Genomic DNA, 26,566 nt, shown 5'->3' on the forward strand with positions numbered 1-26,566 from the left:
GTATGGGGATTGATAGCTTAAAGGGCTCCTTAGGTACATACACATTTCATATACATATATAAATAAGACCATGAAATAAGCAGTGTAATGCTGAACTATATGTTCTATTTTCATCTATTCATCCTTAGGTTTTTAAAACATATTCATCACAAACATTAACATAAAGCCCAAAATGTGAAGCATAAAAGCAAGTAAGCTCTAGTTGAGCTGGATGAGCGCCAGGAGCCCTGACTCCTCATCCTCCCCTTCTCTCTCCATCCCACTGAATTTTCTAGATCTCCTTGGGCACAGTGGGAAAATCATCTGCATCAGATGCTGAGCTTCCTGAAAACAAAATTAAAGATGGCCTTTCATCTTTCTGTCTAGGTGTGAAGCATACATAGCTCTTGGGTGAAAAGGTTCCCAACAAATACTTCTGAATGAAGACTGAATGCTGTTAATAACCATAATAAACCATATTTTTCAGGGTAGGACCCTGTGGCGTCCCTTGCTTGTGGGAGCCAAGATTCAAAGAGATGACCATCAGGAGTTTTCCTAAAGCCAGGTTCACAATATTTCTGGTTACTTTCTACATATCTTCATGTATGGCAAGCTTTGCCCAGGCACTATGCTGCCAAGAATGGATGGGTCAGCTCACTAATCATCATGGAAGTGCAAAGCAAAACCACAGTGAGGGGCACCTGGGTGGCTCAGCTGGTTCAGCGTCCGACCCCTGCTCAGGTCATGAGCCCTCACTGGGCTTTGCGCTGACAGCGCAGAGCCTGCTTCAGATTCTCTGTCTCCCCCTCTCTCTGCCCCTCCCTGACCATCTCTCTCTCTGTCTCTCTCTCTTTCTCAAAGACAAATTTAAACAAAACAAAACAAAACAAAAAAAACCCACAAGATACCACCTCACAACTGTTAGGATAGTTAACCTCAAAAAGTCAAAAGATAACAAGTATTGATGAGGATGTAGAGAAAAGGGAACATTTGTGCACTGTTGGTGAGAATGTAAATTTGTGCGGCCACTGTGGAAAACAGTACGGAGGTTCTTCAAAAACCTAAAATAGGACTACCATATGATCCAGCATTCCCACTGTCAGGTTTATATCCGAAGCAAATAAAGTCATTATCTCAGATACTTGTACTCTCATATTCATAGCAGCATTATTTACAGTAACCGAGACATGGAAGTAACCTAAGTATCCAGGAATGCATGAATGGATAAATAAAATTGGGAACGGGGGTGGAGCAGACATCCTTACGCACACATTTGGACTTTAAAAGAAGAAAAAAAATCCTGGGGTTCCTGGCTGGCTCAGTCAGTAGAGCATCTGATTCTTGATATTGGGGTCATGAGTTTGAGCCACATGTTAGGTGTAGAGAGTACTTAAGAAATAAATAAATTAAATAAAATATAAAAACCAGGAAATCCTGCCATTTGAGACAACATGGATGAACCTGGAGGACATCATGCTAAGTGAAATAAACCAGCACAAAAAGACAAACTCGGGCGCCTGGGTGGCACAGTCGGTTAAGCGTCCGACTTCAGCCAGGTCACGATCTCGCGGTCCAGGAGTTCGAGCCCCGCGTCAGGCTCTGGGCTGATGGCTCAGAGCCTGGAGCCTGTTTCCGATTCTGTGTCTCCCTCTCTCTGCCCCTCCCCCGTTCATGCTCTGTCTCTCTCTGTCCCAAAAATAAATAAACGTTGAAAAAAAAAAATTTTAAAAAGACAAACTCATAGTAACAGGTAGTAAGACAGTAGTTACCAGGGGCTGGGAGTTAGGGAAAAAAGGTAGAGGTTAGTCAAAAGATAGATGTTCATTATAAAATAAATAAGTTCTGGAGACCAAAATGCACAACATGGTGAACAAAGTTAACAATAATATGGTGTTTACTTGAAATTTGCAAAGGAAATAGATCTCAAATGTGTTCTCACCACACACGTACAAAATGACAACTATGAGAGATGATTAGCCTGATTGTGGTAATCATTTCAAATGTACTCATATATCAAAACATCACATTAGACACCTTATATATAATTGTAATTTGTCAATCATACCTCAGTAAAGCTGGGGAGGAAAAAAAGAACATTCTTTTTTGTCTCATAATGAAATACATCTTTTCTTGTGTCACTTTAAGAAGTATATTACATACCTTTTTTGTTGTTAGAAGCGGCAATGAAATGAAAATGAGATGGATGAAATGGAAATGAGAATTTCTTGACACCTTTTGATTTTTCACACTCTTTTTTCAAAACAGTTGAAGAATAGATGATACGAATATGTTGGTTGGTTTCTCTGTCTGGTGGACTCAGAAATTGTGGGTAATCATCAATCTGGAAAACAAAAAAAATTGAACTGACTGAGGACAAATACAACTTTATCCTGTGATAATAAATCCCCTAAAGCTTAGGGCAAATTTAAACTCCATTCTTTCTTTTTTTTTTTCCTCCTGGAATATCTTTTCTCTTGGTCAGGTTTCTCAATTCTTCCCCTATTTGTTTTAGTCTTTACTAAAAATATGCTCCGCAGCAGAACTCAAGTAACTATTTACACTATAGGATTGTGAAATAAATAGAAACTGTGTTTTTGTGTGTTAAAATATATCCCTCCCCATTTTCATTTTGAAAATAGATTTTTTAAAAGATCTTAAAAATGTAAAATTAATGGGTTTAACCTAGGATTTTTCTATGTAGTACACAATGTCCATTTGTGGGGAACAGTGTACAAAGATTCTGGGAATACAAACATCTAAGTGTGAATTATTGGAAGTTTCCTGCTCCTAAATAGCTTTCTCTTCTCTCCAAAGTACTCCATTTTCTATTCTTTTTTAAGAAATTCTTTTCTTGGTTAAAAAGAGAAAAGTTCTCAATAAATACTTAGGATTTTTAGATCGTCTCTACTTCCCTTTTTATGACAGGTAGGCAGCAATAGCATCTGACTGAGAAGCTAAGCGTAGAGCCAGAGAATCACCAGAGGCATATTTAAAACCTTTAATCCAAGCATCAGGGGGAATACCTCTATAGACTTTTTTTTTATTTTTTTTTTAATGTTTATTTATTTTTGAGAGACAGAGACAGAGCATGAGTAGGGAAGGGGCAGAGAGACAGAGACACAGAATCCAAAGCAGGATCCAGGCTCTGAGCTGTAAGCACAGAGCCCGATGAGAGGCTCAAACTCGTGAACTGCAAGATCATGACCTGAGCTGAAGCCTGACAATGGACTGAGCCACTGAGGTGCCCCTCCTCTATAGACGTTTCGCAAGCACTTACAATTTGTATAAAAATGTTTCCTGTGATCATTCAATTTCATCATTCTCTTTTCACAAATATAGGAAGGAAATATCAAATAATGGCAATAATTTAAAAATCTAATTCAGAGGAATTAAAGATAGGAAGATAAATTAATGAAAAGCTATCAAGATCTACTCGAATTTAACTTTTGAAATTATTTTCAAATATATAGAGTAATTCAAACCAAGGTAACGAAGCATAGTCCAGTAGAGGTGTTCAAAGGATGTGCTTTCGTTAATAATAAAAGTTTATATAATTAGTGGGGTGCCTGGCTGGCTCAATAGGTTAAGCGTACTACTCTTGATTTTTGGCTCAGGTCATGGTGAGCTCAAGCCCGTTGTCAGGCTCTGCACTGACAATGTAGAACCTGCTTGGGATTCTCTCTCCCTCTCTCTCTGCCCCTACTTCCCTCCCACTCTCTCTCTCTCTCTCTCTCTCAAAAATTTTTTTGAGTTTATAATTAGTAAAGGATCCTCTTCTGAGCAATATTTTTCAGAAACACCTTAAGCTATTTGAGACCTTCAAAGATATGCTTATAATGTTAGAATCCTGGGGCGCCTGAGTGGCTCAATCAGTTAAGCATTCACCTCTGGCTCAGGTTATGATCTCACAATTCATGGGTTCGAGCCCTGCACTGGGCTCTGTGCTGAAAGCTCAGAGCCTGGAACCTGCTTCAGATTCTGTGTCCCCGTCTCTCTCTGCCTCTCCCCCACTTGTGCTCTGTCTCTGTCTCTCAAAAATAAATAAAAATTAAAAAAAAAATTTTTTTAATTAGAATCCTATTATACATATGGCTAAGATTTTGTTTTGTGTAACTCTGTATTATATTTGTCTCTTGCCTTTGCCAGGAAAAATTATGAAAGGCTTTGAAATGGGCAAAAAAGATGATCTAGCTGTTCTCCATCATTTATTGTCTTTGAGCTGTTTTAAAACACTGTAAATTGTAGGAGTGCCTGGCCGGCTCAGTCAGTAGAGCATGTGACTCTTAATCTTTGGGTTGTAAGTTTGAGCCCCATGTTGGGTCTAGAGGTTACTTTGAAAAAAAAAACAACAACACGCTAAGTTGTAGAAAACTGGTAATAGTGCAAATTATTCTAGTTCATACTGATACAAGTTGATTGTGTCCAGTAAAATGCAACTGATTACCACCCTTTGATAAAGAGAACAGTTGTTATGTATCTGAACCAGTGAAATTGTGTTTCTATGTTTACATATAGTTTCTTGTGAAATTATATGCTCTTTATCTAGGTGTCTGCAATTCAGAAAAGCCTTTACCTCTGATTACATTGGTGGGTTACATTTTCCTCTTTCCAGAGGGTATTAATAAATTAATTAAACAGACTTCTGTTTTGTTGACCTATAGAGATAAGCACTTATATAAGAATAAAAGTTCTATAATTCCCCCCAAAATAAGAAAATTTAACATCTAATACTTTGTTTATTTTTTATTTTTTTAAGATTTTTTTTTAATGTTTATTTACTTTGAGAGAGGGAGCACACACATGCAAGCACAAGCAGGGGAGGGGCAGAGAGAGAGAGAGAGAGAGAGAGAGAGAGAGAGAATCCCAAGCAGGCTCTGTGCTTTCCGTGCAGAGCTCAACTCCGGGCTCGATCTCACAGACAGGGAGATCATGTCCTGAGCCCAAATCAAGAATCGGATGCTTAACCAACTGACTGAGCCACCCAGGAGCCCCCTGTTTTTCAATTTATATTTTTTAAGATTTTATTTTTAAGTAAACGTGGGGCTGGCACTCGTAACACCGAAATCAAGAGCTGCACACTCTGAGGCGCCTGGCGGCTCAGTCGGTTAAGTGTCCGACTTTTGGTTTTGGCTGAGGTCATGATGTCACAGTTCATGAGCTTGAGCCCCGTGTCAGGCTCTGTGCTGACAGTATGGAGCCTGCTTGGGATTCTCTCTGTCTCCCTCTGTCTCAAAATAAATAAACATAAAAAAAAAAGAAGAAGGACACTCATTTAACCAGGTATGGCAATCTATTTTAAGGGCCAAAGGCTTGGCTGTACTTATGGAACCAGTCCTTACACGCCCTCCCAGGAAAACTAGCCCAGAGACCTGGCTTACAGGTATTAGGAAGACCACTTCCTAGCAAGACAGGCAATCAACAAATTTTCAGGACCTCAAAATTCACTCAAATTTATAGGTACTACAAGAGAAATCTGGTGGAGCTTCTTGGGCCTGATTTCCTAGCCTAGGAAAAGCAAGTAATAAAGGCTTTTAAAAGTCGAACCTGACATTCATAAAAACTTCTAGACAAAAGTTTTTGCAAAGTATTTTTAAGGAGGCCTATCTGGTAAATTAACACTCTTGCTGTACCTATGTAAATAATCAGGTCAACCTGAAGAGTCTTATTTTGTGAGTGAGTGATCTTTTCTTTGAGATTATTATGATGGGTGATGTGGGACAGATTGTCAGGGAAAACTGTGAAAGACTTTCAAATGGGGAAGGGGGATCAGTAGGTATTCAGTTTAGCTCACCTATGCAGGCTATCTATGCCTTTCATTGTCTTTGAGGTTATGGTACAATGCTATAATTCATAGAAAACTTTTCTGTGTGTTTTTTTTAAACAAATAGAAACTTAAAATTTCTAACTGATACAGCTGTCAACTTTTGTCCTATTTTTCCCTTTATGCTTAGAAATGTCTTCTGTACCCTGAAATCAAATACTCACCTATGTTTTATACTTTCCTTTATGGTTTTCTCTCTTACAGTTAGCTTTCCAATCCTTCTGGAGTCTATAGAGAAGAGTGTTCCTTAAGACATACGTTGGTCTAACTGGCTGTGATTCCAAGTGTATTTAATATTAATCTGGTAATAATTAGGCTTCAAGTAGAGACGGAGTATAAATAAATATGTAATTATGTCTGCCTCAAATTGCTTATTAGAAGTTTGGGGAGGAGAAAAAGTACCTATAATAATTTGAATAATAATTCCACAGTTTATGGAACATGGCAAATATATAGTACTATATATATGAGGTAGTTATTATAAACCCCATTTTGCAGTGAGAAAACGAACATTCAGAGGATGTTAAGTTTACAAAACTGGTAAAAGGTGGAACTAGAATTACGAGATAAGGCAGTTGGTTTCCAAGGCCAATGTTATAATAACGACTAAAGTTTAAGACCACAGCCCTAACTAGTGGTCAGAGGTAGGGATTTTGTCAGGGAAAAATAAAAGTGTTTCTATTCTAAAAGCAGGACTGGAGGGGCTTCTGGCTGGCTCAGTCTGTGGAGCCAGTGAATCTGGATCGCAGGGTCATCTCCATGTTGGGCATGAAGCCTACTTAAAATTTAAAAAAAAGTTTAAAAAAATTAAAATTAGGGGCACCTGGGTGGCTTGGTCAGTTAAACATCCAACTCTTGATAATGGCTCAGGTCACGATCTCTCAGTCATGAGATCCAGCCCCAAGTCGGGGCCCTGGGCTGACAATGTGGAGCCTGCATGGGCTCTCTCTCCCTCTGCCCCTCCTCTGCCCACAAATGCTCGCTTGCTCTCTCTCTCTCTCTCTCTTTCTCAAAATAAATAAATAAATTTTTAAAAATATTTTTAGAAAATTAAAAAAAAAAAACAGGGCTGGAATCCAAACAGTAATCAAACAGCTGGATTCATTATCGTGTAGGCGTTTCAGTCAAATTTTGCTAATTCTTTCACTTGAGACTGAAGTAGGGCCAGATCTCTTTTTTATTTAGTTGCTATAGTCACCGAGTTTGGTTAGCTTTGTCATTCAAGAACATAATACCTGGGGCGCCTGGGTGGCCCAGTCCATTGAGCATCTGACTTAGCTCAGGTCATGATCTCATGGTTCCTTAGTTTGAGCACCCCATCAGGGTCTGTGCTGACAGCTCAGAGCCTGGAACCTGCTTTAAATTGAGCCTCCCCTCTCTCTGTCCCTCCCCCACTCATGCTCTGTCTCTCTCTCAAAACTAAATAAACATTTGGAAAAAAAAATTTTTTAACATTTTTTTGAAAGCACCTGGGTGGCTCAGTCGGTTGAGCATCCGACCTTTGGCTCAGGTCATGATCTCACGGTTTGTGAGTTTGAGCCCTGCATCAGGCTCTGTGCTGGCAGCTCAGAGCCTGGAGCCTGCTGTGGATTCTCTCTCTCTCTCTCTCTCTCTCTCTCTCTCTCTCTCTCTACCCCCCTCTACCCCTCTCCCACTAGTGCTCTGTCTCTCAAAAATAAATAAATGTAAAAACAATTAAAAAAAAAATTTTTTTTTAACATTTATTTTTGAGAGACAGAGTATGAGTGGTGGAAGAGTGGAGAGAGAGGGAGACACAGAATCCAAAGCAGGCTGCAGGCTCTGAGCTGTCAGCACAGAGCCCGATGCTGGCTCAAACTCACAAACTGCGAGATCATGACCTGAGCCGAAGTCGGATGCTTAACTGACTGAGCCACCCAGGCACCCCAAGAGGTTCCTGTTCTTTATCTGCTCATAGTACTACTCTAATGCTTCTAAATCCCAACAGTGTGTTTACCCATTCTTCTGCTGATGGACATTTATGTTGTTGTTTTTGTTTTTGTTTTAATTTTTTAATGTTTATTTGAGACAGAGAGAGACAGAGCATGAGTGGGGGAGGGGCAGAGAGAGAGGGAGACACAGAATCAGAAGCAGGCTCCAGGCTCTGAGCTATCAGCACAGAGCCCAATGATGGGCTCAAACTCACAAATTGTGAGATCATGACCTGAGCAGAAATCAAGAGTCAGACGCTTAACCAACTGAGCCACCTACATACCCCTAAAAAAAGTATTTAAAAAAAGAACATAATACCTTCCTTAAATACCCTGTGGTGGCATTTATTCGTGTAAATATTTTCTGTATTCATTGGCATGGAAAGACATCTATGACATGCTGTAAAGTAAAAATAAGATTACAGACTGATATGTGGAATGTGGTTCCATATGTGTTAGTGCACAGAACACGGTTTGGAATGTTACGTGGTTAACTGTGGTTATCTCTGGGTGGTGAGATTTGTTCAAAGATAAACTGAAGCAATGTTAAAAATTTTAAGAGTCTATTTGGGCAAAAACCGATTCAAATCAGGCAGCATCCAATCTAGCAGATAGAAAGATACTCCAAGGGGCTGTACAAAATGAAAAGACTTTTAAGCAGAAGGGAGTGGGAACAAGGAAGTTATACTTGGCAAAAATGTTAGTTATTGCAAAGTTACTTTCCTTTAGGAGATAGTAAGGGTCTACCAGGCAGATTACCCAACTAGTGCTCATCAGGAGGTTCCTGATTCACTGGTTTAACATTCCATTTCTGGGAGAGATGAAAATGGAATTAGGTTAAGTCTCCATTTGGGGCCTGTCTTTTAACATTATAAGTACAATGAGTACATAATTTAGTTTTACCTATTTTAATTCTAAGAATCATCTACATGTTATGACAAAGACAGTTGTTTCACTGGTTTGTAAAATATTTCAGCTGGTAGCCCTAGGATCTCATAGTCCTAAAGCACAAATGTGTCACTCTGTCACCAAAGAACTAAAGGGGGGTGGGCAGTGAGGACAACATCTAGCATGATGCATGAAGGCAGTCTACAGCAACATGACTTATAAAAAGACATTTCTGTGCACTCTGTGAGGCCTCCCACTATAAGGGAGGTGGTAAATGATTATAGTGATGACTGCCACACAGCCAAGGGGACACATCGTATTCTATAAAAGGGTGATGACATCGGATAAACGGACAGTAACGATGAACAGTGTAGTGCCATAATGATCTATCACTTTTCACTTGCTCCATTCTCTTATTGGTTCATCTAACAGTCACAATCTCAGTTTCAAATAAAGAGATTATAGTATAAAGTGTATACATGCATATATATATATGTATATATACTATAAAGAGATTATAGTATGACTACAATACTGTAAATAGAACAAACTCTTACAGAAACATTTAATTCAACTTGGACTTGAATTACAAGGACAACGTTAGAGTAAGGAAGGTCGATTCTCACTCTCACTCTGTTTTTTGCATTTAAATTAAAAAAAAAAATCAGTCTTTTGTAAAGACCATAGCATGTTTGTGAAGCATGAGAGGACCACCCAGGAGCTAAGCAAGGCTAATTTACACATCCATGGGAGGTAAAAAGTTTTCTGACTAGGAGGCTTCTCCACTGTCAGGCAAGGAGACTTGGTCCAAAGAATATGCCTTCAGTGCCTGAAGGAAGAAAATAAAGCTCTTCAGTGGGACACAGTTGAACTCAATCCTATGTGAGCAATTTATTTTAGACCTAGTGTTATCGGAAAAGGAAATTTTTGCATTTACACCAGAGACGTCATTAGGAAATTCAAAGCCAGAGTTTCTAGTTTGCCCCAAAGCAAGAAAAGATATAGATAGGTAGGTAGATGATAGATGCCATGCTCCTACAGAACTACTTTGTTTAAAATTTTCTAACTTTAGGGGTGCCTGGCTGCTCAGTCAGTAGAACATGTGACTCTTGATCTCCAGGTCCATGAGTTTGAGCCCCATGTTGAGGTACAGTTTACTTTTATGAAAAAACTAAAATTGTCTAACTTTATGTCTTAGAAATAAGCTTTAGTAGCTTATTTTAAGTAAGCTTAAATACTTTAAATAGTTTAAAATAAGCTAAGTAGTAATAATTTAAATCTTATTTGTAAACAAATATTTAGCTTATTTACGTGGGAAATAAGTTAACATTATTCATTGTATCATATAGCATTGAATTTATGTTTTTAGGACTATTTATCAAAGTTGAAAGAAGTGCTTTTACCCAGACACCTTTTAATACAGATAATAATATCTGAATATTGGGGCTCCTGGGTGGCTCAGTTGGGTGAGCTCAGGTCATGATCTTGCAGCTTGTGAGTTCAAGCCCTACATCGGGCTCTGTGCTGACAGCTCAGAGCCTGGAGCCTGCTTCAGATTCTGTCTCCCCCTTTCTCTGCCCCTTCCATGCTTATGCTCTGTCTCTCTCTGTTTCTCAATAATAAATAAATGTTAAAAAAAATTTTTTTTAAGTTTAAAAAAAATATCTGAATATCTCCATGAAAATAATTTTAGAACTGCAAATCAGAAAACAGGAAATTTTTTCTTTTTTCTTTTTTTTGTTTTTTTTAGTTTATTTTTTTAACTTACATCCAAGTTAGCATATAGTGCAACAATGATTTCAGTAGATTCCTTAATGCCCCTTACCCATTTAGCCCATTCCCCCTCCAGTAACCCTCTGTTTGTTCTCCATATTTAAGAGTCTCTTATGTTTTGTCCCTCTCCCTGTTTTTATATTATTTTTTGCTTCCCTTCCCTTATGTTCATCTGTTTTGTCTCTTAAAGTCCTCATATGAGTGAAGTCATATGATATTTGTCTTTCTCTGACTAATTTCACTTAGCATAATACCCTCTAGTTCCATCCACATAGTTGCAAATGGCAAGATTTCATTCTTTTTGATTGCCAAGTAATACTCCAGTGTGTGTGTATGTGTGTGTGTGTGTGTGTGTGTACACACACACGACATCTTAATCCATCCATCCATTGATGGATGTTTGGGCTCTTTCAATACTTTGGCTATTGTTGATAGTGCTGCTATAAACATTGGGGTGCATGTGCCCCTTGTGAAACAGCATACCTGTATCCCTTGGATAAATACCTAGTAATGCAATTAATTGCTGGGTCTCTCTTTTTTATGTTTTTTATTTATTTTTGAGAGAGAGAGAGAGAGACAGAGCATGAACGGGGATGGGCAGAGAGAGTGGGAGACACAGAATCCAAAGCAGGCTCCAGGCTCTGAGCTGTCAGCAGAGAGCCTGACGCAGGGCTCAAACCCACAAACTGTGAGATCATGACCTGAGTTGAAGTCAGATGCTGAACTGACTGAGCCACCCAGGTGCCCCAGAATAGACTTTTTTCTATAATTTGCTGACATACAAAGTCTCATATACAATTAAATCAAACTATTTACATTTATTTGATAAATCATCTCTTTTAAATACAATTGCATGAAATTACTATTGACCCAGTGCTATACTTATACTTCTCCACTAATATAAACTGTACCTTTAGCTTATCTTTTCTCATTAGAAACTGAGGTTGGCAAGTTGGAGTTATTTGTAGATGGCCTCCTAAATTCTTCCAGTCAATATTATAAAAACTCTAAGACCATTCGTAAGTTGTAGCACTTTCTTTTTTATCGTTAAAAAAAAAATTTTTTTTTTTTAGTTTATTTTCAGAAAGAGAGTGAGCACATGCAGGGGAGGGGCAGAGAGAAGAGACAGAATCCCAAGCCAGCTCCACACCATTAGCACAGAGCCCGATGTAGGGCTGAAACTCATGAACCGCAAGATCACGACCTGAGCTGAGATCAAGAGCTGGACGCTTAACCAACTGAGCCACCCAGGCACCCCTTTTTCCTTTTTTTTTTAATGTTTATTAATTTATTTTAAGAGAGAGAATGAGAGAGAGAGAGAGAGAGAGCATGCATGGAGAGGGGCAGAGAGAGGGGGAGAGAGGAAACCCAAGCAGGCTCTGCACTGTCAGCACAGAGCCTGATGCGGGGCTCGATCCCATGAACTGAGAGATCACTATCTGAGCCAAAATCAAGAGTCAGATGCATAACAGACTGCGCCACCAGGCACCCCTCTAGCACTTTCTAATGCCTGACCTGACTTTTTGTGCCCCTGAGAAAGTTTCCTACTGTATAACCACCATCACTATTACTTGGAGCCATGTGGTACTCCAACTGTAAGATTTGGGCCTTGGGAAACATCTTTTAAAAATATCTTAGGAGATAATCAACGAGCCTTGGAATATTCTGACAGCCTGATACTATTGGGTCATCCTGTATCAGTTTGAGCAGATAAATTTATTCTGACAGTGTAATCTGTAGTAAACACCTAGTTTTTCTGGGGGTGAGGGTAAGTAGGTGGAAGGGGGGCTGGAGTCTGAGTAGCTGAGGTCACTCATGTAGGCTCTGCATGCGCATGTGTCCATCTGCAATACAAATTCTGTACACCAAGGCTCAGTTGAACTTGGTAGTACAATTCACATATTGCTGGGAAGATTAAGTACATCCGTGGTACTCTGATGGGAGAGGACACCTGGAAGCATGCACTAGGTTCTCCTGGATTTTATCTCATGCACCATTTTTCCCTTTGTTGAATTTAATCTGAATCTTCTCCTTATCATCAACCATTTGAATCTTGTGAGTCCTTCTACTGAATCATCAAGCATGAAGGGCAGTCTTGGAGACCTCCTACACAGTAGGACAATTTTACCCAGCCATAAGGCCATTGGCTGAGACTACTGGTTCTGCCTCCTTTGGGCACTACCAGTTTTGCCCTTTCCCCAAGCTAAGGGTCAGAGAGGGCCAGCCCACCTTCATTCTTCCCCTTCAAAGGATTCATAAGGATTCTGATCCTTGTGGCCAGATCCTCTCCAGAGTAAAGATGGGGGCAGAGGAAGAATTCAGTGTTCAAACAGTGTCACATAGAATACAGTAAAGCTAACATTTATTGAGCACTTAGTATGTGTTCTTTTAAGTGTTTTATACTTAGGATTTCACTGAATCCTCAGAGACCTGCTCAGGGTTGCACTGCTAGTATGTGGCAGACCAGATTCAAAGTGAAACCTGTGCTCTTGACTTATACAAAATGACACACAAAGAATGAAACATGCATATGCCGAGAAACTAACTGCACTGTGGGTCAGAAAATAAGATTGTTTCTTTCTATTAGGAGGCAAAACAGTGTCACCATGACATGGATTTTTGTATTCTCACTGTGAGACACTAAGAAGAAAGACTTTATTTACAAACATAACAAATGTCATAACAATAACATGTCACACAACCCTCAAAAATTCCAAATTTCTTAATTACTGAATTGACCCATTTTGCTCAAGTGGCTCTCATTTCTTACGCATTCTGATGAATTGTCCACCTGCAGAGTTCCTATCAAAAGCCTGACATCAAAGAGGGATTAAAACATGAAAGAGAATCTCAGGTTCAGAAAGCCTGAGAAAAAATGAACTTATCATAAAATAATGTACAAAGACAGGATTAAAATCACTTAAAAGCAAACTTCTGAGCGGAAGATACTAAAGTATCTGAAAGGAGGGGCACCTGTCTGGCTCAGTTAGGAGCATGTGACTCTTGATCTCGGGGTCATGTGTTCAAGCCCCATGTTGGGTGTGGGGATAATTTAAATAAATATTTTTTTAAAAAAGTACAGACTGAGGTCAAAAAATAAATAAATAGAAAATAAAGTGTCCCCCCAAAGCCATTAGGCAGACAGCGAACTAATTAGTATATACTATTCTAATTAAATTCTTATAGATCAATTCGTTATTTTGTGCCCTAATTTTTTTTTTAAGTTTATTTAATTTGAGAGAAAGAGAGAGAATGCAGGAGGGGCAGAGAGAGAGGCAGAGGAATCCTAAGCAGGCTCTGTACTGTCAGCACAGAGCCCAGTATGGGCTCGAACCCACAAAACTGCGAGATCATGACCTGAGCCCAAATCAAGAGTTGGTCTCAGGGGCACCTGGGTGGCTCAGTTGGTTAAGTGAGTTGGCTCCAGACTGACGTGTGGAGTCTGCTTGGGATTCTCTCTCTCTCTCTCTCTCTCTCTCTATCTATCTATCTCTCTTTCTCTCCCTCTCTCTCTGCCCCACCCCTACTTGCGCTGTTTCTGTCCCTCTCAAAATAAATAAATAAACTTAAAAAAAAAAAAAAAAGTCAGATGCTAAACTGAGCCACCCAGGTGCCCTTCTCCTGTCTAGTTTAAAAGATAATTGTATAAAGCTGTAATTATAAATCTGTGTTGATGGACACTTAATGTAGAAACTGTAATGTGTGTATGATAATAACAGCACAAAGGAGTGGGGAGGGAACAGACTTGTATTTTTGTATACTATTGAAATTGATAATGATCTGAGCTACATTGTTATAAAGTAGGATGTACATTGTACATCCCCAGGGCAAACATTGATTTAAAAACTCCAAAATACATAGTATAAAAGAAGTCACAAGAGAATTCAAATTGGATACTAGCAAATACCTATTTGACACAAAGGAAGGCAGTAATAGGGAGGAAATAGGGGGAAAAAGACATATGAAAACAAATAGCAATAGAACAGATGTAAACCCTGCCTTATCAGTAATTATACTACTGTGAATGGATTAGACACTCCATTCAAAGTCAGGGATTGAAAGGATAGATTTTTAAAACATGATTTGACTAATGATTCACTTGTACTATAACAAGAGACTCACTTTAGAGTCAAAAACACAAATAGGTTGAAAGTAAAGGGATGGGAAGGATATACTGTGCAAACAGCAAGCAAAAGACAGCTGAAATGGTGATAGTACTCTTAGACAAAATAAGAGTGCAAAAAAAAATTTTACTAGAGGGGAACCTGGCTGTCTTAGTTGTAAAACATGCAACACTGGATCTCAGGGTCGTGAGCTCGAGTCCCATGTTGGGCATGGGGTTTACTTAATAAAAACATATATATATTTTTTAAATATATATTTAATATATATATATATTTAAAATATATATATATATTTAAAATATATATTTTTTAAATTGTACAAGAGACAATTTATAATGATAACAGTTCAATCCATCAAGAAGTTATGACAATTATAAGCATATATGTACCTAAGACTAGAACCCCAAAATACATGAAGCAAAAACTGAAAGAATTGAAGAGAGAAATAAACTCAACCATAACAGCTGGAAACTTCAATACCCTACCTAAAAATTAGAGCAGAAATTAGTGAAATGGTGAATAGAAAAACAATAAGGAAATCAACCAAGCCAAAAATTGATTCTTTGAAAATCAACATAACTGACAATCCTTTAACAAGATTGACCAAGAAAAAAAGAGAGAAGACTCAACCTATACCTAAAATCAGGTATAAAAGGAGATAGTATCAACCTTACAGAAATAAAAAGTATAAGGGAATCCTACGAACAACTGAATACCAACAAATTAAAATGCCTGGATAAAATAGACCCAATTCCTAGAAAGACAGGAACTACCAAAACTAACTCAAGAGAAGTAGAAAATATGAGTAGACCGTTAACAGCAATATGAATAGAACTATGAGAGATTGAATTAGTAACAAAAAAACTTCCCACAACGAAAGGTACAGTAATACATGGTCTCCTTGGTGAATTCTACCAAATGTTTAAAGAATTAACACCAATCCCTCACAAACTCTTCCAAAGAGTAGAAGAGGACCAAACGCTTCCTATATTATTCTGATACCAAAACCAGACAAAGACATCATAAGAAAACTACAGACCAATAATATTTCTTGTAAATATAGATGTAAAAGTCCTCAACAAAATGCTTACAAACCAAATCCACAGAAATGTATTAAAAAAAGATTAAAAGGCACTGGAGTTGAGAGTTATAGATCTAACAGAAGACCTTAGCACAAGCATTTACCCATTCAGTTATCTCCCTTGTTCAAGAAAATTCTAAATAAAGTATCACTGAAAGAAATGGTGACACTTGACTTTCATGATGTTGTTTTTCCCCCCTATTTAGAAAATACAGGTTTAAGAGATTATTATTATTAGAATTGCTCTAATCCCTTCATTTACCACCTGGCCTATTCCATATTCAGTAGGAAAGGTAGGGTCTTTGTTTGTTTAATTTACAAAGTTAGTAGTTTCTCTATTTAAAAAGTGATGGCAAACAGGAACTTTATTATGATAAGACCTGATTAAAATATGTATTCTCGAGGAAAACAGCCCCAGGAAGAAATAATCAGCAAATCCAGAGGAGACATTCTACAAAAAAAAAAAAAAAAAAAAAAAAAGGGCCATCTCTTCAACATGTAAAAACAAGGCAAGGAGGGGTGGTGATACTGTTAGTGTAAAAAGGGGTCCAGGAGACAGAACAACCCACACATTTGACCAGCACAAAAAGACAAAAAGATGTGACTATTGATGGGAAGTAATAGGAAATAAACAGCACCAGCTAGGAGTATTGTTGTCAAAACACTGCCCCTGGATCTTCCCCAGTTTAAAGCAACTATAGTGGATGAAGGACATGCCCAAGGATTCCAGATCCAGATTGTGGAAAATTCTCCAGAATAAGTGACCTCATTTCTCCAGCAAATAACTGACAGAAAAATGAAAGAGGAAGGAAGAACTGTCATAGATTAAAAGGGATTTAAGAGACAGATAACCAAACACAATTTGGTGGGGACCATTATTTGAATCCTAATTCAAACAAGCCCACTATGGAGAGAGCCAAAGCATAAGAGACTCTTAAAAACTGAGAACAAACTGAGGGTTGATGGTGGGTGGGAGGGAGGGGAGGGTGGGTGATGGGTATTGAGGAGGGCACCTTTTGGGATGAGCACTGGGTGTTGTATGGAAACCAATTTGACAATAAATTTCATATATTTAAAAAAAAAACCCACTATAAAGAGACATTTTTTTAAGGGGTACCTGGCTGGCTCAGTCAGTTGATCTTGGGGTTGTAAATTCAAACCCCATGTTGGGTGTAAACATTACTTAAAAATAAAATCTTAAAAAAAAAAAAAAAAGACATAAACCAGAGGAAAAGTCAAAAGGGAAAATCTGAAGGTAGACACCACGTACTAGACCACAATTTGGAGATCATTTTATTTCATGGGACATTAAGTAGTGGAAGTAAGTCCCCAAAAGAGCTAAATTGTGAGATATCTTTCAACTTCCATGGTCCTTTGATGACCTAACTTCCTCTCTGACAGCAAGCTCTAACTCTCCCGTCTCTGTCTCCAAAAACTGGAGGAAAGCAAGTAATAAATTAATTCACTCAAATTTCAATTTAATGAATTACTTGTTCCAAGAAATTTTCAGAGCAAATCTGAAGGAGGGCCAGTGGTAGGATTAAAGGTACTGATGAGATAGCCTATCAATGTATGGAGATATCTTGAATGGATTTCCCTCAAATTAAACCACATTAGCAATTACCTATGTCAGGCTGTACACAAACTTATTCCTTAGTAGAAGCTATTTTTACATTTAACATTTGGCAAATTCTTCCACTGACATAGTTAAAAAACTCACTGCAGCCTCCACCAGGTGGGTTTGTTTTGTTTTGTTTTGTTTTGTTTTGTTTTGTTTTGTTTTTCATTATACTCTACCTGGGCTTTAGTGTATCAATCCCTAAGGACATCTAAGTAGATGAGCTTTTTTTGGGATCTATGAATATTGTTGGCAAGAATGATCCACCCACATATGCCAAAAAGAATTACCAGTTTGGAGAATTGGGCACAGCCCCATAATACTGGAGACTCCCTAGACTATTTCAGTGTTAGGCTTGAAAAATCATTGTCTCTGGGACAAGAGCCACAGCTAAGACTAAAAGGAAAAAAGCTTTCAAGGCTCGACCCTGTGAAGAGGATACGACATCCATCTGCGTCTTGCAACCAGACCTGTCCTTGAACGGCGTCAGAAACAGCAATGACACCAGTGTGAGCTTTGAATGACAACAATCTTGAATACAGAGGGGTGGTATGAGGAATGAAAAAGGTGTTTTATTTATAACTTCATCCTCTCCTTCCTGACAGCCAATGCCCAGGAACCAGGTAATCTGCAAACTGAGGTGACCATGTTGTCTCTATTGCAAAACCTAAAAACTTCTAAAGCAATTTGGAAGTTGGATGTAAATGATGAATCACTGAATTCTCCTGAAACCAATATAGCACTGTATGTTAACTACAATTTAAAAAAATTAAAGGAAGAAAGAAAGAAAGAAGGAAAGAAAGAAGGAAAAGGAAGGAATTTGGAAAGCAGGAATTTGTAGAAAGTCAGTTGTTACTGTGTGCATAATGGTTCAAGAATGCTGGCTGTAAGGTCAAAAGACCTGAATTTACATTCCAGCTCCAATGTTTTCTGAATATGACCTTGTGCAAATATTTCCCCTTTGGGGCACCTGGGTGGCTCAGTCGGTTAAGCGTCCGACTTCGGCTCAGGTCATGATTTCGCGGTCCGTGAGTTCAAGCCCCGTGTCAGGCTCTGTGCTGACAGCTCAGAGCCTGGAGCCTGTTTCAGATTCTGTGTCTCCCTCTTTCTCTGACCCTCCCCTGTTCATGCTCTCTCTCTCTGTCTCAAAAATAAATAAATGTTAAAAAAAAATTTTAAATATATATATATATTTAAATATATATAAATATATATATATTTAAATATATATATATTTATATATATTTATATATATTTTTATATATTTATTTATATATATTTATATATATTTATATATATATTTAAATATATATTAATTATATATATTTAAATATATATATATATATATATATATATATATATATATATATATATTTGTCTGCCTCCATTTTATCATCCGGGGGGAAAAAAAGACAATATCATCTTCCTCATAGAGTTAATAAGATTAAATAAGACTTAAAGTGTTTGACACAAGGCTAACACATTAGTGCATAGCCAATAGATATCTATTACAGTTAATGACCTTTGATTCTTCCTAAGAACCTCAGTAATGCAATACTGGCTAGATTCATGGCCTACTCAGCATGGTATTTGTCTCTGATGATGGCAGCAAGGGGCATTTGGGGAGAGAAGAGAATGCTCTTTTGTGTTATCTCAAATGAATAAGGCTTTATGTGAAAATATCTCTAACTTCTTTGACCACCTCTAAGAATAATACATCATTCATGAATGTATCTACATCATTTGGAGCCATATTTATATGTGCAACTGATTACTGATTTCTCTTACTTTTATTAAAATACTACTTTTAGGGACGCCTGGGTGGCTCAGTCGGTTAAGCGGCCGACTTCGGCTCAGGTCACGATCTCACGGTCCGTGAGTTCTAGCCCCGCGTCAGGCTCTGTGCTGACAGCTCAGAGCCTGGAGCCTGTTTCGGATTCTGTGTCTCCCTCTCTCTGACCCTCCCCCGTTCATGCTCTGTCTCTCTCTGTCTCAAAAATAAATAAACGTTAAAAAAAAAAATTAAAAAAAATACTACTTTTAAAATGCAAAGGGAGATCCCTTATTTTTTGTTTTTCAATTGAAGTAAAGGTGATAGTACTTCTTTCTTGTTTCTGAAAATTTTGTGAACAATTCTATATTTATCTTATCCCTTCGTCTTGTTTTCATAGTCTCGATTCAGATTTCTTCTTTCAGCTTTAATTTCAGAGAGTAAACGCACCCTAAGCTTTTGGCAGTTGAGCATCTAGTTTCTAATTTATCCAGTTCAATTCATCATGGATACTTCTGAGTTGCTACTGCAAAGTGCAAAACTCAAAGATGCAAAATGTAAGATGGAGTTTCTCTTTTCAAAAAGCTTAGAGTCTTCTGGATATTCAGTGAAAACTTATTATTATTTTTTTAATGACCTGCTATGACCGAGGCAGGTATAGCTCAGAGAATCAAAGCTTAGAGAATCGAAGCATGGATGCCGCAGGCTGACTCCGAGAGTGCAAATTCTGGTTCTGCCACTTAGAGGATGACCTTGGGCAAGTTGCCTAAGTTCTCTGTACTTCAGGTTCTTTATCGGTAAAGCTAGATACAATATTATGTGGGGTTGTTGTAAAGATAAAGAAGTTCCAGGGTAAGTACTTAGAACAGAGGTTGAGTGGCATATAGTAAGCACTCAATAAAATGTCAGCAATTTGAGGTAGACATTAGAGCTGTTCAAATACTCCTTTTCTCTCTTTCAGACACATGGAATGCATATATGGTAGGATCACGTTTTCCTGCCCCCTTTTAAGATAGGCATGGGCCATGTGCTTGACTCTAGCTACTAAATGTGAGAAATTACATGTGTCACTTCTGGGTAGAAGCTTAAAAATAAGTACATAATTTTCCAAGTTAATTTCCCTCTGCCTGGTGATTAAGCAAGCATATGCTGAGATGGAGTCCCTGATACTAAGATGGGTGACTAAGTGTCACATATCTTGTGACTGAAACGAAGCTAATCCACAGTGGACAAGTAACTTGGATGAGATCGACTTTATGTTGTGTTAAAGCACTAAGACCTTGGGGTTGTTTGTTAGTGCAGTTAACCTAGGCTATCCCGACCAAGACACTATCATTCTAGGCACTGGGGGGTACATCAGTGAATCAAACTGACAAAATGCACACCCTCATGAAGTTTCTCAGGACTTGAATGCAGGGGTGCCTGCCTGGCTCATTCAGTAGAACACGCAGATCGTGGTCTCAGGGTCATGAGTTCAAGCCCCACGTTTGGCATAGACCTTATATTCAAACAAACCAAGAACAAGACTCGAATGCAAAATCTAAACTATTTTGTGCAAACTATTAAGAAACCAAAGGTGGCCCTCAGTTGGTTAAGTGTCCAACTCTTGATTTTGGTTCAGGTCATGATCTCACAGTTCATAAATTCGAGCCCCATGTTGGGCTCTGCTGCTTGGGATTCTCTCTCCCTCTCTCTCTCTGCCCCTCCCCTGCTCGTGCTCTCTCTCTTTCTCTCAAAATAAATCAACTTAAAAAAAAAAAGATGGATTAGAGTTTACCACCTCTTTCTTCCTTCCACAGTGAGACTTTTGAAAGGCTGCAAATGAATCAAAAAAAAAAAAAAAAAAAAGCCAGAGAAGAAAAGAAGCATCCATAATATAGTCTCATCTTCCGTAACTCTTACTACCAACGTGCACGACTCAGGTAAACAACACAGAGATCATCTCATACAAGCACAAAGGAAGCATGAAAAAAGCTGAACCTGAGCATCAGGAGACCCTCTGAGACTTTGCCCTGGCTGTTCCGCTAACTGCCTATGTGTGATGAGTTGTCAAGTCTCCAGGGTCCCTCAACACTTGGAATAAGGAAATAGGATCTTTCCCTCTGAGAGGTAAACTTATGATGTACCTGAGCATCCATTTACTCTTCCAGTTCTTCCCATTGACAGATAGTTTTTGACCATCTTCTATGTGTCAGGCAACATAATGCACAGTGACCCAGGGATGAACAAGACAGACAAGGTCTCATGGAGCTTGCATTTACTATGGGGGATGGACAATAATCAGTCATCAAACAGATTAATCTTATAATGCCAGTAATGTTAAGTGCTTTGAAACAAACAGATGTGGTAAGTGTGATGGGGAGTGGTACTCTAGATTGAGGGGTCATCAGAGGCATCCCTGTGAAGGTGAAACTGAATTTGGAAACATGACTGGCAAGAAGGAACCAACTCTCCGAAGATCTGGAGGAAGTGTTCCAGATAGGATGGCACGTGCAAAGTCCCTGAGGCAAGAAGGAAGAGCAAAAAGAGCTCAGGGAAGAGTTGGAGATGAGTCAGAGATAGAGGGGTCATATCATGGAGGCTTTTATAGGCAATACAAAGAAGAAGAGTGATATAACTTAATTCACACCTCATGTTTAAAAAGATCATCCCAACTGCTAGATGAAGAGGAATGAGTTTGGAGGTAATTTCAATAGTTGAGGTAAGGGACTGCACAAGTGGCAGAAGTAAAAAAGGTAAGAAAGGTCCTGGCCGGATATATTTTGGAAGAGAAGTGACAAGGATCAGAACATACTATCCCAAAATATGGCACCCTGGTATACTGAATATTTTGAGCTGAAGGAATTTGAGAAAACAGCAGATGCAGGAAACTCTCTCTGATCTTTTTCCACCCTGCTCCCTTGAAGCAGGTCATAAGACCCTCATGGGAGAGGTGCCCTCCCTATACCCAGAGAAGGACACTGAGAGAAAGAAATCCAAACAAACAGACCTTGCCAGTTTTCCCTAGGTTATTATCCTTAGTCATACCCCCTTTTTTGTGCTATCCCATTTTTTTTTTTCTTTATCCTAATATTAAACACACACAGATTCACCTATCTCTTCAGGTCTTTGTTACCTTTATAGAGGCTCCCATATCATGTAAAATTTATATGAAATAAATGTGTAGGCATTTCTCCTGTTAATCTGTCTTTGTCAGTTTAATTTTCAGACTCAGCCAGGGACCCTGAGAGGGTCAAGGGAAACTTTTTCCTCCTCTACACAAATCAAGAGGGTATAGTGATTGTTGGATGTAGGGAGTGAAAGAATTAAGGCTGGTAGATGATGTTATTTCCTAAAATAAGGAAAGCCAAGGAAGGAACAAATTTAGGGGTAGAGATCAGGAATTCTGTTTTTGAATACGTTAAACTCGACATACCTACAGGACAGATTTTCAAGAAGAATAAACAAGACAGTATATTTAAACACCTAATACAGGGGCGCCTCGGTGGCTCAGTCGGTTAAGCATCCAACTTTGGCTCAGGTCATGATTTCACGATTAGTGAGTTTGAGCCCAACGTTAGGTTCTGAGCCTAACAGCTCAGAGCCTGGAGCCTGCTTCAGATTCTGTCTCCCTCTGTCTCTGCCCCTCCCCCACTCACACTCTATCTCTCTCTCTAAATAATAAACAAAATTGTAAACACCTAATATATAATCAATGCTCAAACTTATTTTCTTTCCAAACTTATTAAATCTTCTAAAGTCAAGTGCCCTAATATGAAAAGAGAAGATAATATCTATCTTACAGACTCATAGTGAACCTAACAGACTTAATATATGTGAATAAAGATTATCAGTAATAACACGTATGTGGCTGTTACCTGCGCCAAGTACTGTTTTAAGTGAGTTACATTTATTTAATTTAATCCTCTCAAAAACAATCTAAGGTATCACCTCACGCCAGTCAGAGTGGCCAAAATGAACAAATCAGGAGACTATAGATGCTGGAGAGGATGTGGAGAAACGGGAACCCTCTTGCACTGTTGGTGGGAATGCAAATTGGTGCAGCCGCTCTGGAAAGCAGTGTGGAGGTTCCTCAGAAAATTAAAAATAGACCTACCCTATGACCCAGCAATAGCACTGCTAGGAATTTACCCAAGGGATACAGGAGTGCTGATGCAGAGGGGCACTTGTACCTCAATGTTTATAACAGCACTCTCAACAATAGCTAAATTGTGGAAAGAGCCTAAATGTCCATCAACTGACGAATGGATAAAGAAATTGTGGTTTATATACACAAGGAGTACTACGTGGCAATGAGAAAGAACAAAATATGGCCTTTTGTAGCAACATGGATGGAACTGGAGAGTGTGATGCGAAGTGAAATAAGCCATACAGAGAAAGACAGATACCATATGGTTTCACCTCTATGTGGATCCTGAGAGACTTAACAGAAACCCATGGGGGAGGGGAAGGAAAAAAAAAAAAGAGGTTAGAGTGGGAGAGAACCAAAGCATAAGAGACTCTTAAAAACAGAACAAACTGAGGGTTGATGGGGGGTGGGAGGGAGGGTAGGGTAGGTGATGGGTATTGAATGAGCACTGTGTGTTGTATGGAAACCAATTTGACAATAAATTTCATATATTAAAAAAAACAATCTAAGGAAGGCACAGAGTAGATGTTAAATAACTGGACCATGTCTATACAGGTAGACAGCAAAACCTGAATAAAAATAAAAATGTATTATTAGGGGCATCTGGGTGGCTCAGTCGGTTAAGCATCCAACTTTTTTTTTTAATGTTTATTTATTTTTGAGAGAGAGAGAGAGAGAGGCAGACAGAGAGAGGGAGACATAGAATGTGAAACAGGCTCCAGGCTCTGAACTATCAGCACAGAGTCCGATGCGGGGCTCGAACTCATGAACTGCAAGATCATGACCTGAAGTCAGATGCTTAACCGACTGAGCCACCTAGACGCCCAAGCATCCAACTCTTGATTTTGGCTCAGGACATATCTCACGGTTCTTGGGATTGAGCCCCGCATCAGCCTCTGTGCAGACAACACCAAGCCTGCTTGGGATTCTCCCCCTCTCTCTCAATAAATAAATAAACATTTAAAAATATATATATTATGAAATGCCCAATGTATATTGCAGATCATCAAATCAGAAACAGAAGAAACAGATTATGTTGAATATTTAACAAATATGTATTGACCATCTGGTCTATCTAGGAGGCAGAAAGAAATACAGCAATGAAGAAAACAGACCAAAAGGCCTGCCCTCATCAGCACAGAGGAGGAAAAACAGCTCAGAGAAAGAATGACTTGGGCTTAGCCTAGAAGATGTGTTGGCTGTGAACGTACTAGTGGAGAAAGCAGGGATTAGTTGGCAAACTACTGCGGCCTCTACAGCACAGCCTGCGACCTGTTTCTTTTCAAGCTAAGAATGTAACATCAAGAGTAGCATGCTCTACTCACTGGAACCAGCCAGGAGCCCGTTTTTACATATTTTAAAAGGAGAGAGAGAAGGAGGAGAGGAAGAGGAGAATTATAAATATGATGATCTGAACAACCTTGAAGGAGGAGAAAATGTTCAAGACAAGCAAGCAGGCCAGGCTGTAAAAGGTGCGTTTGTGGCCCGTTGAGGAAGCCACACGGAGCCTGGGACGACTGGAGAGCCATATTCACTGGGAAGGGTAGTGAAAAGACGAAGACAGGCGAGAGACTACAGGCAAGGCTGCTGGAGTTGACGGATTTTTTTTTCTCTGTAGGTGATGGGATGGCCTTGATGGAGAGTGAATTCATAGGAAATTCACTTCTGGAAAGTTGCTTCTCACACTTGAAAAATATGTGCTTAATCTTGAAAGAGCTTGAAGAAGTGTTTTGATGCCCACAACAAGAGCAGAACTGTAGAGTATCTTCCAAAAGCAACTTTTGAAAGAGTGGGGGAGAGGCAGAGAGCGAGGGAGACAGAATCTGAAGCAGGCTCCGGGCTCTTAGCTGTCAGCACAGAGCCCAACGCGGGGCTCGAACTCACGAACCTTGAGATCATGACCTGGGCTGAAGTCAGATGCTTAACTGACTGAGCTACCCAGGCACCCCCCAAAAGGAACTTTTAAAGAAAACGTCAGCCTTTTTATAAAAGCTCCACCCAAGCAACCTTAGAAACTCTCTTTTAGGACATGGACCATATCAAACACTTGAGATCTCCGGGTGGATTTTAAGCACATGTTTGCTGGAAGGGAAATCTCATTTGTATCCAATCCAAGTTCTGGTGTAACTTTTTGCTGCTGTTACCCTCAACATTTTTTAATGTCTATTTATTTATTTCTGAGAGAGAAGAGAGAGGCCGTGGGAGGAGGAGCAGAGAGAGACAGAGAATCCCAAGCAGGCTCCATGCTATCAGCTTAGAGCCTGATGCAGGGCTCAAACTCACGGACCGTGAGATCATGATCTGAGCTGAAATCAAGCACAACTGAATGAGCTACTCATGTGCCCCTCCGTTTTTTTTCTTTAGGAGAGAAAATGGAATTTTATTTGCAAATTTTTTTCTGAGGTGTAACTGTAACATGAGACATGAACTAAATGAGGAATCTGACTGAACATGGGAAGAAGGCTGGGGCCCAGAGGCATAAAGGACTGGTTTGCTTGGGAGTTTACTGCTGTGACAGCTAGAACAAAGGCAGAATGGAAACCTGAGCCAATTGAAAGTTAAATAACAAGACAAACTTTTACAGTAAAATGAGAAAGCCTTTGAGAATGGAAAAGGATGTCTAAAGAGTTGGCCCTAGAGGACAGCACCCTAGTAAAAAAAAAAAAAAAAAAAAAAAAAAAAAAGGAGATTAAACAGTTTATCTTTCAAGGAAGGAGAAACCAGTTCTAAGAAACAAAGGTGCCTGGCACCGAAATCATGTGATTTAAGAAACTACTGACTTAGCACGGATAGGAGATGACTATATGAGATATAAGACAGAAACCAGGAAAATTCTCTATATTATGGTATTAAGTTCGGACTTAATGTTCATAGAGGGACGATTAGTCAGCTACATCTGTGGCCAGTAATTGGTGTTAGAGAAAGCAACTCTGTGACTGACACCCATTTTTCATACACCCTGTGAAGCTGTGCAAGCCACTGAACTATAATAACCCTAGAATTATCTTATAAAACCTCAGAAGAAGGGATCGTGAAGGCATTTGTACTTGGCATGATTATATTTCTCACTGAAACAATACTTTTAAAAAATGATTACCCGTTTTTAAAAAATATTAAGAGGAAAACAATTCTGTATTCATTTGCTGTTGTAACATATTACCATAAACTCTGTGGCATTAAACACCACAGATTTATTCTCTCATAGTTCTAGGGGTCAGAGGTCCAAAATGGGTCTCACTGGGCTAAACTCAAGGTGTTGGGAGGACGGCATTCCTTCTGGAGGCTCCAGGAGAAAACCTGTTTCCGGGCCCTTTCCAGCTTCTAGAGGCTGTCCACATTCCTTGTCTCCTGGCTCCTTCCTCCTTCAGAACCACTAGTCTCTTTGCTGCAGTGCTCTGCCTGCCTCTTTCTGCCCCCCTTTTCCACTTTGAAG

At 39.1% G+C, this 26,566-nt stretch overlaps 1 protein-coding gene and 1 long non-coding RNA gene across 8 annotated transcripts in view; one reads left to right on the plus strand and one right to left on the minus strand.

Moving 5' to 3' along the window:
- The window catches only part of LOC111561382, a 114,709-nt gene extending 88,892 nt beyond the window's left edge, over nt 1-25,817 (plus strand). Inside the window, exons 6-7 of one of the 2 annotated variants that reach the window (XR_002743921.2) lie at nt 20,804-21,113; nt 24,213-25,817. This is a non-coding gene — a long non-coding RNA (uncharacterized LOC111561382). Of the gene's footprint in view, nt 1-20,803; nt 22,187-24,212 lie in introns of those variants that run through there. The other variant, XR_006600828.1, reaches the window with a different exon arrangement.
- Nucleotides 1-26,566, minus strand: part of CB4H12orf56 (chromosome B4 C12orf56 homolog) — a 114,597-nt gene that overhangs the window by 85,425 nt on the left and 2,606 nt on the right. For all 6 annotated transcript variants that reach the window (XM_023257190.2, XM_023257187.2, XM_023257188.2 and 3 more), the window contains exon 2: nt 2,140-2,320. In XM_023257190.2, coding sequence (XP_023112958.2) covers nt 2,140-2,320 — 181 coding nt within the window. The remainder of the gene's footprint in view (nt 1-2,139; nt 2,321-26,566) is intronic.

The sequence above is a fragment of the Felis catus genome, chromosome B4, assembly GCF_018350175.1.
Source record: "Felis catus isolate Fca126 chromosome B4, F.catus_Fca126_mat1.0, whole genome shotgun sequence".
NCBI lineage: Eukaryota > Metazoa > Chordata > Mammalia > Carnivora > Felidae > Felis > Felis catus.